An 18,429-nucleotide genomic window follows, 5' to 3' on the forward strand; every position below is an offset into this window, starting at 1 on the left:
CAAATGTGCTGAAGTCAGCTGATGGTGGTCTGTAAACACATACAATAATATATTTTTCTAATTCTACACAGGAAATTTCGATAATTCTTTCTATGGAATAATTTACAATATCTTTACGCTCTTTAGATTTCATGCAATTTTTAACAATTATCAGGGAACCACCATGAATAGCAGACTTTCTAGCAAAAAAACGGACTAACTTAAAGTTAACAAAATCAAATAAAAACTGCCCATCTTTCAGCCAATGTTCAGTGATACACATAACTTCAACATTATTATTATCTAAAAATAAACCTATTTCTAATTCTTTGCTGGAAAACCCCTGAATATTCTGGTGAATAATATTCATACTCAGGCGTTTTTCCGCTGTCTTACAATCTAGTTTAAATTTGGCATGGGGTCCTTGACTTTGTCAGCTGACTGAGAATTAGCTATAACACTACTAAATCTATTTGGCTCAATATTATCCCACCAAAAACATAAATGTAAAAAAGGAGAGCCAAGTTCAATACAAAAATTATGCTTGGCTGTGGGGCTCGCCGCAAAAAGAATGGAGATCTAAATGAGTGCCACTGCCAAGTTCTATGCAAAATCCAAATATGTATTTATAGGAACAAAATAACATTATAAACAAGTATTAAACTCAATTTCTTTGCTTTATTGGATACCTATAACAATTGCTGTTATTTAAAAAAATGTGAGATCGTAAAGTAGGTTAGATTTCACTTGGCCAGTTTTCATTATATCAATCATTTTATATATATTGTAATTCTGATAAAACCTGGCCAAGCCAAATCTAACCTACTTTAAGATCTCACATTTTTTTAAATAACAGCAATTGTTATAGGTATCCAATAAAGCAAAGAAATTGAGTTTAATACTTGTTTATAATGTTATTTTGTTCCTATAAATACATATTTGGATTTTGCATAGAACTTGGCAGTGGCACTCATTTAGATCTCCATTCTTTTTGCGGCGAGCCCCACAGCCAAGCATAATTTTTGTATTGAACTTGGCTCTCCTTTTTTACATTTATGTTTTTGGTGGGATATCAATACTTTTTGTAAAGAAAACTAGGCAGGTATTGAGATTTAATGTTTTTTCTTGTGTTTCCGCTGTATGGTTTTTACTTCTGTTCTTTGTATAATTATGTGGTACCGCGCGCCGCCGACGACACACCGTTGGCCGATTGTTTAGAGCGTATTAAAAGTTTTTTGTATGGGGACACCACTTATTTTTTGACTAAACTTTATTTTAATATAGCAAATATAATAATACATATATTGGGGTAGTTTCAAATATCTGCTTGTAACGGTTCCAACGCTACAATAAAAAAATATTTTTTTGTATGGGGACCCCCCCTATTTTTTAACTTTTTTTTATTTTTTCCTACGCTTACACACAATAACCGAGCTGGATTCCAAATTTCATCCTTCTAGGTCATCTGGAAGTAGGTTAGGTTTAGGTACTTATATCAGTCCCAATAAAAAATGGTTTTTTTTTGTATGGGGACCCCCCCTATTTTTAAACTTTATTTTATTTTTAGATTTTTTCCTACGGTTACACACAATAACCGAGCTGGATTCCAAATTTCATCCTTCTAGGTCATCTGGAAGTAGGTTAGGTTTAGGTACTTATATGTCAGTCCCAATAAAAAGTGGTTTTTTTGTATGGGGACCCCCCCTATTTTTTAACTTTATTTTATTTTTAGATTTTTTCCTACGGTTACACACAATAACCAAGCTGGATTCCAAATTTCATCCTTCTAGGTCATCTGGAAGTAGGTTAGGTTTAGGTACTATAAGTCATAAGTCAGTCTTAAAATTTACGACTTTTTGACCTTCATACCTTTATAACCGTTTGAGCTAGCTTCATGAAATTTGGGCTTCTAGATATCCTTATGGATATAATTAAACACACGTAGTTTTATGTGTTTACGTCAAAGAATTTCTTTGGCAGAAATACCTTCCTTGGAGCTAGCATGAAGCGCTCAATGAATTTATTTAAGTCAAAGAAATGGTACTTTTTATTGACAGATATGGCATGGTACATCAAAGATCGGCTTAAGTGGCTCCTGTGGTGTTGCTTATGTCCATGGGCGACGATGACCGCTTCCCATCAGGCGGCTCGTCTGCTCGTTTGCTGACTATTATATTAAAAAAAAAAAAAGCAACTAACTAATGTGTCACTTAGCCGCCAGGAGGGCGCCACTTTCGCGCACACAGCCATTATACCTTGCAACCAAAAGGAAATACTTTCAAATTAAACTTAACCACATGAATTAAAAAAAAAGAGTTGCTTCTATTTTTAAGTAAAACCAGGCGTGGCTCACTCCGCGATTTCGTCGCTTTGCTACAGGTAGCTAAAAGTACATCCGTTCCACACCAATTTTGGTGGCTAGCCATAAGCCGCGCGTGGCGCTGTCGCCACCTAGCGGCCATATTTGTGCTGATCGTAACAGACGCGCTTTGTTAGAGAGTGAGTCTTCTGTACCTAGTACTATTATTTATTGTGTGGTAAAACTAAGATGTGATTTCCAAATTTTTAAGCACTAACAGTTTTTTTAAGTCCTTAAATGATAAAACATTAATAACATAATTGATTATTTCGTTTGAATGCACTTTTATATGGAGATTATCAGTCTATATTATTTATTATGCAATTGTCAAATAATAGATATGTGACGTTTCTTCAAACAAAAGCGTGACTTTTGACACTGACACATCTAATCCATATCGTTTCTAGATCTATTAATTGACGTATCTTAAAATTCGAATCGGGCAGATAGACTCATTGATATTACAAAAAATATTGAAAACGTAATAACTAATAGTCAATAGTTATTTGTTTTACAAGGGGGCGAAGTTGTTGTTTAACCGCTCGTGCTAATATTGATACCCGAGCAGGCGAAAGAATCCAAAATTGAACCACGAGCGTAGCGAGTAGTTCGAGAAATGGAATCTTGAGCGTTGCGAGGGTTTCAAAGCACGAGGGTTAAACAAAATTAGCCCCCGAGTGAAACACCAAATTTTTCACCACACCAACCCGAAGCAAATATTAAATGTAAAATATCAAACAAAATCAAATCCAAATGAATGTTATTAAATATTTACCATTCAAAGTCATCATTTAAAAGTCAATTCAACCAGGAATCATAAGATAACAACTCAAAATTTGCATTTGATTACTTTGCCTCACATGTGAAAAAAATGCAACTTTGCTATCAGTTTTTGAAGCGCAAAGTAAGCCTTTCCGAGCTGGTGTGGTGAAAATATATTAACTTCGAGGTTACTATATTGATCGGACTAAATAATATAATAAATGAAATGATATAATAATTGAATTATCAAAAGGAAATAATAGTTGTGACTATTATTATTATTGACTATAAAATTAAATTAATCATGTGTGATTGTTTTTTTAATGATTTAGTGAAACTATTAATGAAATTGGATGATAAACTATTGGGAAATTATGTTGAATATTTTTTATATTGCATTATGTTTTGTTTTAATGTGAATAATATAATTTAACCCTACCACCACCATTATAGTTCGTTTTTTAGCATTAGAAAGAACTCCTCAGAAGCAAGCGTGCAGTTTTTATCAGGCTCTTTAATTGTTAATAATTACTGAATTACCTAATGTAGCATGGTCAATACATATAATTTACTTCAAATTATTACCGCTAAAAGTGCCATTTGGAACCACAAGCTTACTTCTGCGAAGTTCTTTCTAATGCTAAAAAAACGGACTGTAGTCATAGTTATGCACCAATAGGGAATATTACGCGAAACTCTTCGTAGGAGGCGCCATTACCACTATCCGTCATAATCTGGGGGTCTACCGCGAAACAAGAAAATCGAAATTTCGTTATCAAACCTCTCTATCACTCTTGCATATTCGAGCGATAAAGAGGCAGATAACTAAATGTCGATTTTCGCGTTTCCCGGTAGGCCCCTGTTAACAAACCGCCTTGATGCATCAATGTCGTATTTTATTGTCTGTGAAAACTTGCCAAATACAGTTTAAGGCACAGTATAGATGGTCAAGTAAATCTTGTCAGTTGAAAAAGGCGCGAATTTCAAAATTTCTAAGAGACCATATCCCTTCGCGCCTACATTTTTCAAATTTGCCGCCTTTTTCTACTGACAAGAATTTACTTGACCATGTATATGTATAAGTTACTCAATGGTTTACTAGAGGAGCTAGTGCTGCACTCTGGCGGCAGAACATTGCAGTAATACCCCCTATTATACAGTTCAAAGTATATTTTAAACTAAAACAGATAGTAGCACTATTCTGACTATACTTAAAAACACAAATAAAATAAACAATAATATTATTTAATTTGTTCCCTACTATACCTCGTTATTTTTAGCATTAGAAAAAAGGTAAACAATCTTGATGTGTCTTTTAATTGAAAAACGCATTTAAAAAATAAGTTACGGCAAATATGTAACAATTATGGATCTAATACGATCATCTATATTCTTCTGCTTTCATAAGTAATAGTCTTTGATTTTAAAAAGGCGTTTTTCAATTAAAAGACATGTCAAGGTCGCTTACCTTCTTGCAAGTTCTTTCTAATGCTAAAAAAACGAACTATATGTTATGCAAAGGATTAGAATGTGGTGGTGAGAGGGTTGAATATTAGCATGATCTGTTTTTTTAGTTTGATATCGTTTTTGAGAGTATTTTTCAATTTATACAATATGTAGTTTGTGATTGTCAGGTTTTACACATTTGATTCTGTACACTTTTTATATATTTTTTTAATACTTTGTTCAACAGGGTGGCCAAGAATAAGTGCCTTCCCGTTGCCAGGGAGGTTTACGGATTATACTGAGGCTATTTTACTATCACCAACCAACCCCGAAATCGCGAAAAAAATATTGTCATACATTTTGGCTGGGCCATTTTCTATGGGAGGGTAATTTTTATTTCGCGATTTCGGGGTTGATCTCATAGTAAAAGTTGCTCAGTGTAATCCCAAAACCTCCCTGGCAACGGGAATGCACTTATTTTTTGGTCACCCTGTATAGTGTCTCATATAAGCATCGCGCCATAGGCCATGTTCGAAATATTAATTCTATTTTGTTTTCAAGTAAAAAATAGATACTTTTAATAAATAAATGGATTAAAACTATAGAAATATGATACTCTGCCAATCACAATCTAACTTTAAAATATATGTACATAATCACAGTCAAGAATAAGATATACATGTAAAATACATAAATGAACCGTAGTCAGATTCAGTTAGGACTTTTGAAATGAGAATGAGAAATGATCCCATGTCGAATTCCTGATATTGTATTAAGGTGGCCACTGACGAGCCTTCCAACAGTCCAAATAGCGTGGCTGCAATCCAAAATCGGTCCGTGAATATCAAATACGTACAATGTTTAATATTAGGACGCCGTCCATTTGGATGAATCCATTGTAACGGCATCCATTCGGAAGGCTTGTCAGTGGCCTGCTTAAGTTGTTGTAAAAAATATAGGTAGGTTTTGTGAAATACGGTAATATTATGGGATATGTGCGTTGTTTTGTAAATATAGTTTTATTGATTCCACTGTTGTTTTATTGAAGACGCTTAGGGCCCCCCCACATCTAGCGTCTTTCGAGCGTCGGCGTCTGTCGCCGTCTGGTCAGCGCTATGGAAAATGACGTCGCTGCGCAGTTGCGTCGACGTTGCGTCGAGCAGCGGCCATAGAATTGTAGACGCCGACGCTCGAAAGACGCCAGATATGGGGGGGGGGGGGGCTTAATTTTATTAAAACCGGTTTTCCTATTTATTTAATGTCGCACTATATGCCTGAATAATTAGGGGTCGCGACAAGGTAAAACCAGGCGTGGCTCACTCCACAATTTCGTCGCTTTGCTACAGGTAGCTAAAAGTACATCCGTTCCACACCAATTTTGGTGGCTAGCCATAAGCTGCGCGTGACGCTGTCGCCACCTAGACGCGTTTTGTTATAGAGTGAGTCTTCTGTACCTAGTACTATTATTTATTCTGTGGTAAAAGCAAATAAAAGATGAACTTAGTCTTAGTCATATTTTATTTTTACACAACATTTTACAAAAGTATTCTTACAATCTAAACTTATTTTAAAATAACTGGAAGGTTTGATTTTATAAATTAACAAACTGTACGTCAGCCATTAAAACTAATATTTTCAAAGACAACTTTTTAAAAGAAATACCTATTTATGATGGTTCACAAAGTTTTTATAAAGCTAAGAAGGTATACTATTCTTTAATGGTTTAAAAAATAGTGGTAAAAAAAATCAACAACGACGGCGGAAATATTTTCAGTTTCATATTTAACTTAAACTGGAGGAATGTGAGTTAGTTTACTTTACAGTATATAATAAAGTGTACTTGATCAGTCGGTATACTTATTATTTACGTTTTTAGTCCTGTATATAGGCATTGTTGTAGATGTATGAAGTTTATACATATGTAAACATGCAAAGTGCACTGAAGATGAAGTAATCGGATACACTTCTTTACATTCTGTATGTATAGGCTTATCAGGGCCCCACCAACGTGACAAATGTCGAATTTGTCGACATCACTGTTACTGACGTCACAGGCCTCCATAGGCTACGGTAACCGCTTACCATCAGACGGGCGGTGTGGTTGTTTGCCACCAACATGTTAATTAAAAAAAAACTCCACTATATCGCCAGTAAATAAGTATTTATTTTGCGGAGCTAATGACAATTGTCACAAGAAATACGACAATTCCGACACAGAACTCATTTGCTGTCAAGATTTACCGAAAGTTCTTTGAAATCTTGTGACAATTGTCATCATTATCATCATAAACATCACAAGAGAAATACCTGTTTTTTGCCGATGTAATAAAGTTTTTTTTAATAGTACAATGATGGTGACAAGCAGGAATACGGCCCGCCCGATGGTAAGCGATAACCGTAGCCCATGGATGCCTGTGACGTCAGCAACAATGAGACTTGTCGAATTGTCGCACCTGTCACGTTGGTGAAATAGGGGTGTATTGATACCTGGTATTACTAGAGAAGCCACACCAAACAATGAAATTGTCGGAATCGCAACCGGTACCGCGTGGCCTAAAAGCCGTAAGCGCCGTAAAATTCATGGCGCTTACGCGTTTAGAGGCCAGTTGCACGATACCACTAACCCGAGGTTAAGCGTTAAACCGTTAACTTAGTGTCACATTGTACTGGTAACCATGGTAACTCCAGGTTTAACCGGTTACCCCGTGGTTAGTGGAATGGTGCAAATGTTCTAGGGTTCGTTGTCAAAACATCAACAACTCATGGCGCAAAATACTGGTTCTCTGTACTGGTTCTATACGGTAATATTAGTTCAATGTCTATAGGTATGTATGAAGTAACGTAGTGATTTAATTCTCTTTGTATGAAGTTAGTATGTATGTATGTGTGAAGTGTTAGCAGGCGGAGGGTTTGGTGCCGGTGGCCACGCGGCAGATCACGGACTTTAGGTTGGTGAAGGCCGCATCCTGGTTTTCTTGGCTGAATTTCTGTAAATAGTAAAATTATTGTATTATTAAGATTTTATTTCGGACAGCACAGTTTCATACGTGATTAATTAATTAATTACATCTAAACGTATTTACCTAATCATTTTACAATGAATATAATTATTGCTTTGTGAAAAAACAAGTTTTCGTGCAATGAGAATGTCAAAAGATACGAGTTGAAATACAGTGAAACCTGGTTAAGTGGGACCTGAATAAGTGAGAAACCTCTATAGCTGGGACTCATGGTGCGGTCCCGATACTTTAGCACTGAATTACCTCTGTTATTGAGATAAAATGAACCTCTATAACTGGGATTCGTTGTTGTGATTTTATAGTCACATTTACCTCTATAATTGAGACAGAGAGTGTATTTTACCTCTTTTACTGAGACTATATTTATAAGATTACGTTTTCCTAATTGTTTTTTAGAATTTTATGGGGACCTCTCTAACTTGGACTTCATTGAACAATTTCCGTATTCTTACTAACTCTTAGTCTATCCACAACATTCCGCATTTGCCTAATTGTGTCTAAACAACTTCAAGTTTGATTTAGTTAATTTATGTAAGTAGTTAAAACTATCGAAACGAAAGCTGAAATTTTGATAAGTAACACGAAAAAATAAATTTTTATTTATTTAATTTCTAATACACAATGAAGTCCGTATCAAATTCAATTTAATTTTGAAATATGTATCCTTTGGAGAATCATTCAAAATAAATTCAAAGACATATTTAATCAGACTTAAAAAATATTTAGGAACAAGGATTATTTTACCTTATTTATTTTTAAAGATAATTACTAAATACCTTATTAACCACCTCTATAACTGAAATATACTCTATTCTCACCTCTATTAATGGAACCCTCTGTAACTGAGACAGAAATTTATTTTTACCTGGCTATAGTTCGTTTTTTTTAGCATTAGAAAGAAGTCCACAGAAGCAAGCGTGCAGTTTTTACCAGGCTCTTTAATTGTTAATAATTATTGAATTATGTAATGTAGCATGGTCAATACATATAATTTACTTCAAATTATTACCGCTAAAAGTGCCGGATTTGGAACCACAAGCTTACTTCTGCGAAGTTCTTTCTAATGCTAAAATAAACGAACTATAACTGGGAGCCTGGGTAAGTGGAAAACCTCTTTAAGTGAGACAAATTTGCTCGTCCCTTGAGATCTCACTTATCCAGGTTTCACTGTACTTGTTGTTTGCTAGTTGTAGTTGCTATAATGTTGTTTTTTAGGCCACACACAACTCTTCTCTTTACCTCTGCATTATGGAATGTAGTATGGATATGTCCCCTAGTCCCCCTAACTGTCCCCTTGGTTGTCCCTTACCTCGTTAACCACGATGGTAGGTACGAACGCCAGAGGGCGCTGTATGCCATCATTTTGTCTCCGTACCCTGCGAGTAGGTTATCTCCTTGTCTCCCTAATTGTCCCCCTGGTTACATCTTACTTCGTTGGTGACCACAATGGTGACCACGAACACTAGAGGGCGCTGTATGCTATCAGTATTGTCCCCAAACTCGCCAGCATATGTCACCTAGTCCCCGTGGTCAGGCGTGGCTCACTGCGCGATTTCATTGCTTTGTGTCCCCTAACTGTCCCCTTGGTTGTCCCTTACCTCGTTAACCACGATGGTAATAGGCACGAACGCCAGAGGGCGCTGCACGCCATCAGTCTTGTCTCCGTAACCAGCGAGCAGGTTGTCTCCTTGGTTGTCCCTTACCTCGTTAACCACGATGGTAGGCACGAACGCCAGAGGGCGCTGCACGCCATCAGTCTTGTCTCCGTAACCAGCGAGCAGGTTGTCTCCTTGGTTGTCCCTTACCTCGTTAACCACGATGGTAGGCACGAACGCCAGAGGGCGCTGCACGCCATCAGTCTTGTCTCCGTAACCAGCGAGCAGGTTGTCTCCTTGGTTGTCCCTTACCTCGTTAACCACGATGGTAGGCACGAACGCCAGAGGGCGCTGCACGCCATCAGTCTTGTCTCCGTAACCAGCGAGCAGGTTGTCTCCTTGGGTGCCCCTTACCTCGTTAACCACGATGGTAGGCACGAACGCCAGAGGGCGCTGCACGCCATCAGTCTTGTCTCCGTAACCAGCGAGCAGGTTGTCTCCTTGGTTGTCCCTAACCTCGTTAACCACGATGGTAGGCACGAACGCCAGAGGGCGCTGCACGCCATCAGTCTTGTCTCCGTAACCAGCGAGCAGGTTGTCTCCTTGGTTGTCCCTAACCTCGTTAACCACGATGGTATATAGGCACGAACGCTAGAGGGCGCTGCACGCCATCAGTCTTGTCTCCGTAACCAGCGAGCAGGTTGTCCCCTTGGTTGTCCCTTACCTTGTTAACCACGAGGGTAGGCACGAACGCCAGAGGGCGCTGTACGCCATTAGTCTTGTCTCCATAACCAGCGAGCAGGTTGTCCCCTTGGTTGTCCCTTACCTCGTTAACCACGATGGTAGGCACGAACGCCAGAGGGCGCTGCACGCCATCAGTCTTGTCTCCGTAACCAGCGAGCAGGTTGTCTCCTTGGGTGCCCCTTACCTCGTTAACCACGATGGTAGACACGAACGCCAGAGGGCGCTGCACGCCATCAGTCTTGTCTCCGTAACCAGCGAGCAGGTTGTCTCCTTGGTTGTCCCTTACCTCGTTAACCACGATGGTAGGCACGAACGCCAGAGGGCGCTGCACGCCATCAGTCTTGTCTCCGTAACCAGCGAGCAGGTTGTCTCCTTGGGTGCCCCTTACCTCGTTAACCACGATGGTAGGCACGAACGCCAGAGGGCGCTGCACGCCATCAGTCTTGTCTCCGTAACCAGCGAGCAGGTTGTCTCCTTGGTTGTCCCTTACCTCGTTAACCACGATGGTAGGCACGAACGCCAGAGGGCGCTGCACGCCATCAGTCTTGTCTCCGTAACCAGCGAGCAGATTGTCTCCTCGGTTGTCCCTTACCTCGTTAACCACGATGGTAGGCACGAACGCCAGAGGGCGCTGCACGCCATCAGTCTTGTCTCCGTAACCAGCGAGCAGGTTGTCTCCTTGGTTGTCCCTTACCTCGTTAACCACGATGGTAGGCACGAACGCCAGAGGGCGCTGCACGCCATCAGTCTTGTCTCCGTAACCAGCGAGCAGATTGTCTCCTTGGTTGTCCCTTACCTCGTTAACCACGATGGTAGGCACGAACGCCAGAGGTCGCTGTACGCCATCAGTCTTGTCTCCGTAACCAGCGAGCAGGTTGTCCCCTTGGTTGTCCCTTACATCGTTAACCACGATGGTAGGCACGAACGCCAGAGGTCGCTGTACGCCATCAGTCTTGTCTCCGTAACCAGCGAGCAGGTTGTCCCCTTGGTTGCCAGAGGGCGCTGCACGCCATCAGTCTTGTCTCCGTAACCAGCGAGCAGGTTGTCCCCTTGGTTGTCCCTTACCTCGTTAACCACGATGGTAGGCACGAACGCCAGAGGGCGCTGCACGCCATCAGTCTTGTCTCCGTAACCAGCGAGCAGGTTGTCCCCTTGGTTGTCCCTTACCTCGTTAACCACGATGGTAGGCACGAACGCCAGAGGGCGCTGCACGCCATCAGTCTTGTCTCCGTAACCAGCGAGCAGATTGTCTCCTTGGTTGTCCCTTACCTCGTTAACCACGATGGTAGGCACGAACGCCAGAGGGCGCTGCACGCCATCAGTCTTGTCTCCGTAACCAGCGAGCAGGTTGTCTCCTTGGGTGCCGCTCGCGCACTGTTTCAGCTTGGTTGACTCTGATAGCTTGTTGATTTTCTCCAGGCACTGTAATAAATTTTAAGTTGATTAGAACTTTGGCTATTTTGCGGCCAGAGATGTAATTAAGAAGCTAAAACATCCCGTTTCATGTTCACACCATGTTCCGATTTCTATTTGGCTGAGGATTTTTTAGGGTTCCGTACCCGAAGGGTTAAAACTATTTTACTAAGACTCCTCTGTCCGTCTGTCTATCACCAGGCTACATCTCTTGAACCGTGATAGCTAGACAGTTAATAGAATATTATTATTTTTTCTGTAGAAAGGCCAGGTCAAGAGCACCCTAAACCGGCGAGCGTGTATGAGGAATGTTATGAAAGTGAAGGAAGCGAAAGAGGTATGTCAGGATCGTAGCAAGTGGAAATCCGTGGTCTCTGCATACCCCTCCGGGAAATAGGCGTGATTATATGTATGTATGTATGTATGTACATAAATACACAATACAGTCCGTAAAAAAAATACACAGAATGTTTATAAAATGCATAATAGTGGACTTAATGTTGACATTTGACTTTGATCATTATTCTTTCACTGAGTAGGCCAAAGGTATGGTGCAAACTTTTCAAGCGATGGCGTCATAACCTTTGGCCTACAGTCGAGTAGATGGCGTTAATTTCAATATTTAACAAATTAACAAATACCAGTGAAAGAATAAGGATCAAAGTCAAATGGCGTTCTAACAGTTTTAATCTTCTGTCGAAAGATGGAAGTAATTTTTTTTTTTTTTTCACTTTATTGTACACAACAATTTACAGTGGGTACATAATTTACCTTGGCAATCCGCCTCTATACACTCTATTCTCTTTGATAATATTTTGTCCCTTTTCATCTTATCAGCAACCGCTCTTGCGCACACCACTTTGCTGTTGCTTCTAAACGGACATAACACATTTATAAGGATATACCTTAACAGCTATATCGTATCCATGCTCCATGATGAGCGGGGATCCATCCTGTGTGCCTGCATGTATTATTTATCCATCAAATTTTATCGAAATCTGACGATAACAAGATTCGACAGCAAAAATCAGTTACTATTATGCACATTGTGTTGATAAAAAAGTTTTCGTTTATTTTCTACGTGAAAATGTATTTTTACAGTCTTACCGTGTCGAGCGACTTGTCAGGGCTGGCCTGTCCCATTAGGCAGATGACCAAATCCATCTTCTCCGTGTCAGCCAGGACTTTGTCCTTCAGAATGCAAGCTTGGACCTGGAAAAAAAATATTGTAGCTATTCTGAAACGTGAATTTGAAACCGCATAACGGCTCGGCCACGACATTGAGCGACTGGCAACGGCGGCAGCGACAACCATAGGTGAGAACGAAAGGTCCGATCGCTGTATCTTGCTCCAACCTATGGTTATCGCTGCCGCCGTCGCAAGTCGCTCAATGTCGAGGCCGAGCCGTAAGGCTTCATTTCATAATCATAATTATGAATGTTTATCGAAAGAAGTGAAAAACACGAAAAAAGTAGCGGATAGTTCCGAAATATCTTATTACAAGGGAATATAAGTAATTAAAATGATTTTCGGGTTTATCTAATTTCCGAAATTACCCGAATACACCTTACCTAATTTTAACCATAATTACCTTATTTCCGTAGCACTCGTCAGGGCCGTGATGGCAATTGAACTGCCATTTGCCGTTCACCTTGTCATGCTGAAAAAAAAACATTGGTTGATAGAGCGCGATTAGGTTAGCAATTAGGTAATGTTACAAGTTATTGACAATAGTTATTTGTTTTACAAGGGGGCAAAGTTGTTGTTTAACCGCTCGTGCTAATGTTGATACCCGAGCAGGCGAAAGATTCCATAATTGAACCACGAGCGTAGCGAGTGGTTCGAAAAATGGAATCTTGAGCGTTGCGAGGGTTTCAAAGCACGAGGGTTAAACAAAATTTGCCCCCGAGTGAAACACAAAAATTTTCACCACACCAACCCGAAGCAAATATTAAATGTAAAATATCAAACACAATCAAACCAAATCAAATTCAAATGAATGTTATTAAATATTTATCATCCCAAATTATCATTTAAAAGTCAATTCAACCAGGAAACATAAGATATCAACTCAGAATTTCCATTTGATTACTTTGCCTCACATGTGAATAAAATGCAACTTTGCTATCAGTTTTTGAAGCGCAAAGTAAGCCTTTCCGAGCTGGTGTGGTGAAAAATACTTTTTCTCATTTACACGTAGGTATATCAAGTATTTCTCGAGACTTTTCTAATGAACCTAAAGGATGACTCACGTTAGACCGGGCCGCCTCCGCGCCGGAGCTTCCGGCGCATCGTTTTCTATGGAAAGCATCACGTGATCGCCTGTCATGTCATAGAAAAGTAAGCGCCGGAAGCTCCGGCCCGGACACGGCCCGGTCTAACGTGAGTCATCGTTAAACCGTTTCCGTTCCGTTTGCTACCTTACGACTGCATCATCAGATCAGGATAAAGGAAGTACTGAAAACTACAGCTGTATCGGATATTTTTATTACGAAATGGTTCATAAATATTTAAGTTATGGGTATCTAAGATTTGAAACACGTAATGTCCCGTGGTAGGTCCATGGGGTCTCAGCGCGCATAAGTTGTTCGCAGAAATCGCGAAGCGTCTGTTTTACGTAACTGGTGACCGAAGAGCTGGCGGCCTCCTCGCACAACGTATCAGCATTGCGATACAGCGGGGAAATGCCGCCAGCAATACAATGCCTCAGGGGCCTATTTTAGATTTAAGCTAGTTATTAATTTCGTTTAGTAGTACCACTGTATACATCGTGTATTACATGTAGCATATAGCGTTGTTGTAACATGGGCATTACATTTAACTCAACCAAACAATTGATATCTGTGACATATATATCAATGTCATTTCGTACATCGATCGACCGAGATTGTACTTAAGTTTAGTAGCAAATGTATGAACTCATTATAAACACGAATCAATATGTAAACCGGCCCCAAGACAAGTGTACACACTTGTAGAGGCCTTAGAGGAAAAAAATAAATTATTGATTATCTCCGAAATTGAGTTAATTAGAATATCGGTGTCTTTGAGAAAGTTAGGTACTTGATTTAAGCTCAGGAATGCACCCTTGAAATTAACGGAAATAAAAAAAAACACGGTGTATATATTGTATATCAATAAATGATTTAAGATGTCCCGTAATAGGTAGGTGTATTTATATATACATAGCTGTATTTATATTTATCTACAGTCAGCCAAAAAAGTGATGGTCTACCACTTTTCGGCTCTCATCTGACTGACAGAGCCCAAAAGTGGTAGACCACTTTCTTTTACCTAAGTTGAAATTCCATTCAAACCGAGTGTATGTCATAATGTACATTGGGCGGCACAAAGTTAAGAGGTGGAGCCTACTTACAGTGCTCTTGCCATAAGGCACGAGTTTAACTTTGACGGAGCCCTTGAAGTCCCGCCACACGGGGGCCAGCTGCTCCGTGATGAACCGTTTGCTGTCGGGGCACAAGCTTTCGTAGTACAGCGCTATTTTCACCTGTAATAAATAGGAGTATGGTTTAAGTAAGTATTAGTTACGCTTTATAAAATACACATGTGTTATACTTGAATTCGAAATGTAGGTAAAGTATCTATATAAGTCCTAAGAGACTGTTTATTTCAGGTGAACAGCACTTAATCTAACTTTAAAGTGGTATCCAGACGGGACTGATCGAATCAGTCGATTTGAACAGAAATGAAATTGGGGTCAACCTCCAATTTTATATTTATGGTGATATTAGAGTCCTCTAAATTGAAAAAATACCCCAGAACAAAAATACTGGCCTCACAAATTGGTATTCTTGAGTCCGCACCTCATTTTATCGGTAATATTATCGGTCATTATCGGCGGTTGAATTCGGCGAGTGAAATTGGTATTTGCGTCCGCACCTCCTGATTTGATCGGGCAATTGTGATTCAATCAGATTGGCGAAAATGGATACCTGGATACGCCTTAACTATTAGTGCTAAAATGTCTCGTCAGAAATAATGCCACTACAGGACAACGTGATTAAAGTTTGCCAAGTTTTAAAAGCCTACGCACGGTGTACGATGAACTACTCGATGATATTTGAATTGAGACAGGCGTTTGTTTCGGAAATCCATATAAAAAAAAAAAAAAAGCCTAACAAGTTCCTTTTTAGCCCTCGCCACGTTGCGGATTTTCGATGGAACTAATTTATTTTAATGGCAATTATTTTGTTTGACATCCGACATTGAAAGTCATTGAATGTCACCGATGTAAACAAATCGAAAATGATTGTAAATATTTCAGGATAATAATAGATTTTGCAATCAAAATGCCCAAAAAAATTCACACCGATGCTAAACAAATAATTTTAAATACATTAAAATACTTGCGACAGAAAAAGGATACGGGATTCAGTAGCATTCCATTAAACAATGTTGTGAAATTATTTGTTGACATGACGGGTACTGATTTTCATAGTGAGTTTGTAATAAACTGGTTAGTTTTGTACTAAATATGAATATTAATTATTAAATTATTATTTTTCTCATTTAAGGCGTCTTTAGTGCTATAATCAAAAATATTTATTATAAGAATGAGCCATTACCACCACGAGTGACTGAATCTGGTAAATATATATACGGAGGTCGAATATTTAGAATCAAATTATGGCGGATAGGTAAATTATTCATACTTAATTATCAACTAAACATGCTCTTTCGATTGGGTTTCGATTGGGAAACATACTTCTACAACTCACATGTACATAATTGTATACCTCACTCGCTCTTGCACGATGCCAATACACACTGTCCCGACTATTCATGACGTACACGTATTGTTGCTATATGTAAGCTGTTTGTAGCGACATTATATCAGGGCTAAAAAAGAACTTGTCAGGCTATAATATCAGTATTTCATAATTCATAAGTGATTATTGTGTATTCATTTCGTATTTAATTTGCCTGATTTTTTATACCAGGATGGCGGAAAATAAGCATACGGCCCGCCTAATAGTAGTAGTTGTACAGTTATTACCAAAATTATTTCGAGCATTAACTAAACCGTCTAAACACCACAAAACTTGGTTGGTACATTGTGTGAAAACGTGGCAAACTCTTTGGTGGAATTGCAAGTTTCTTATTTTATTTCAACTCTGATTTGACAATGTTAGTCGTTCGATTCAATAGTAATCGTATGTTATAAGAATGCCTCTTTTAACAACTTTTACTGCTCCTGAATTAATGGACATGATTTTAATTTACGGTGAAACACTACAAAGCTCGCGAAGGATTGCCCGTAACTGGAAGGGTGGAGGGTGCAAAACTAAATTCAGGATTCTCAGAATTTGTATCGTTGTAAATTGTGTTTTTGAGTTTTCTTTTTTAGTTGGTTTTCTTTGGTAAGTATTTCAGCAACTTCAGTACATTTCAGTTGTAATTTCAATGGGTCGTTATTAAAATAAATGATTGCTTTAATAAGATTTTTTGATGTAATTTGATTTTACACTTGGTAGTAATTTCGTCCGATAAAAAACATCATACTTATTTATTATTTACCCACTCATGACAGTTAATGACATTACATACGCAATAGGAGTTTTTGAAAGTAACTGTCGACGAGCGTTTAACGTGAGTGTGTTTGCATTACATTGCGGGCTGAATTATTTTGTATGGACAAAATTATTGTTGCAACTTTAAGTAAATGTTATCTAATTACCTTTACTTTGTCCTATACTAACCACCGTTAAGAGATTCGCCCGTATTAGATTTACTCATGTATTCGTCTGCTTTCATAAGTAATAGTTATAGATTTTTAAAAAGCGTTTTTCAATTAAAAGACATGTCAAGATCGCTTACCTTCTTGCAAGTTCTTTCTAATGCTAAAAAAAACGAACTATAGATAAGCAAGCAATATATGTATTTGTGTAAATTTTTAGAGTAGATTAGATTAGGTAGGTGTAGGTCCAATTATTCAATTAACTTGTCAATTAACTATTCATTTCAATTTGTTTGTAGTTTTAGTTTATTTTAACAAGTTATTTTATATACAGTAGATAGTTTCTTTGAAATAAATACATTTTTATTCATTAACTTGTTGCATATTAGCTTAGTAGCTCGCTGCGTAAGTGGCATACCCAGTCTAAATTACAATTTGCATGTTGCATTGAGGGCGGCGGTCAATAGGTCAGGAATTCAAAGCTTGATGCAGCCAATTGTCTTTAATAAAGGTTACTTACCCGGAAGGATGACCTGATACTAGTGACGGGTGTAGGTAAGATTATAAATTTTATTCTGGTTAGAAGGCCAAAGAATGACTCACGCTACTCTGTACACTTTGTTAAAAAACTTGCGACTCCACTCCTTTATGACGAATATTGTTTAAACTCTTTTTTATTTATTACTAGCTTTTCCCCGCGACTTCGTCTGCGTGGAATTAGTACCAGCAGTTAGAGTAAGTACAACGCCTGGATAAAACCGAATGGCAATAATTTCGAGCAATAGTTTGGAATAATATGCTTAATTGCTTACATCAATTAACAGGCAATTCATTAATTTTCTCATTTCCATTCCCTTTTTACCTTCTTTAGGGATGACTTCCGACATAAAAACTATCATATGTGTCCTTCCCCGGGACTCAAACTATCTCTATGCCATAAACTATCGAGCCAATCATGTGCTAGACCTACTGAGAGCGTCAAAACTTTAAACGGATACAAAAGTGAAAAGAAGGCAATAAGACAATTCATTCGTGATACGAGTACCTATTGGTAACAGTAACACGAGTAATGCGAGATGGAGACTCACCATTGATGAATCTTATATTTTAGCAATAAGAACTACAAATAGGTTCCTACGTATTCAGTAAACAGTGTGAAAGATGGTAATGTACGCGTATACGTGCTAAAACTCTCAAGAGTTCGAGAGAAAGTAGAAAACTAGCCGTTACTCGCGGATTTGCATAAGCACTTTGTGTATTGTACGTCCTGTGTGGTCACTAGCTTTAAAAGTATACCTACATAGGAAAGGGCCACTTTGCGCGTTCCAGGATTAGCCAACTAGCTCGAAGTTAACCGTTTATACATAGGTACAGGTAGGGTGACCAGATACAAATTTCAAAAGTCCTGACAAA

The 18,429-nt window shown here is 38.7% G+C and overlaps 1 protein-coding gene across 1 annotated transcript in view; it reads right to left on the minus strand.

Annotated features, from left to right (window-relative positions):
- Nucleotides 1-6,046: 6,046 nt before the first annotated feature.
- LOC134676204 (GILT-like protein 1) overlaps nt 6,047-18,429 on the minus strand; it is a 38,492-nt gene continuing 26,109 nt past the window's right edge. Inside the window, exons 3-7 of the mRNA XM_063534533.1 lie at nt 14,695-14,826; nt 12,910-12,978; nt 12,426-12,530; nt 11,175-11,327; nt 6,047-7,533 (exon numbers count right to left, since the gene is read on the minus strand). Coding sequence (XP_063390603.1) covers nt 7,441-7,533; nt 11,175-11,327; nt 12,426-12,530; nt 12,910-12,978; nt 14,695-14,826 — 552 coding nt within the window. The 3' untranslated portion in view covers nt 6,047-7,440. The remainder of the gene's footprint in view (nt 7,534-11,174; nt 11,328-12,425; nt 12,531-12,909; nt 12,979-14,694; nt 14,827-18,429) is intronic.

The sequence above is a fragment of the Cydia fagiglandana genome, chromosome 24, assembly GCF_963556715.1.
Source record: "Cydia fagiglandana chromosome 24, ilCydFagi1.1, whole genome shotgun sequence".
NCBI lineage: Eukaryota > Metazoa > Arthropoda > Insecta > Lepidoptera > Tortricidae > Cydia > Cydia fagiglandana.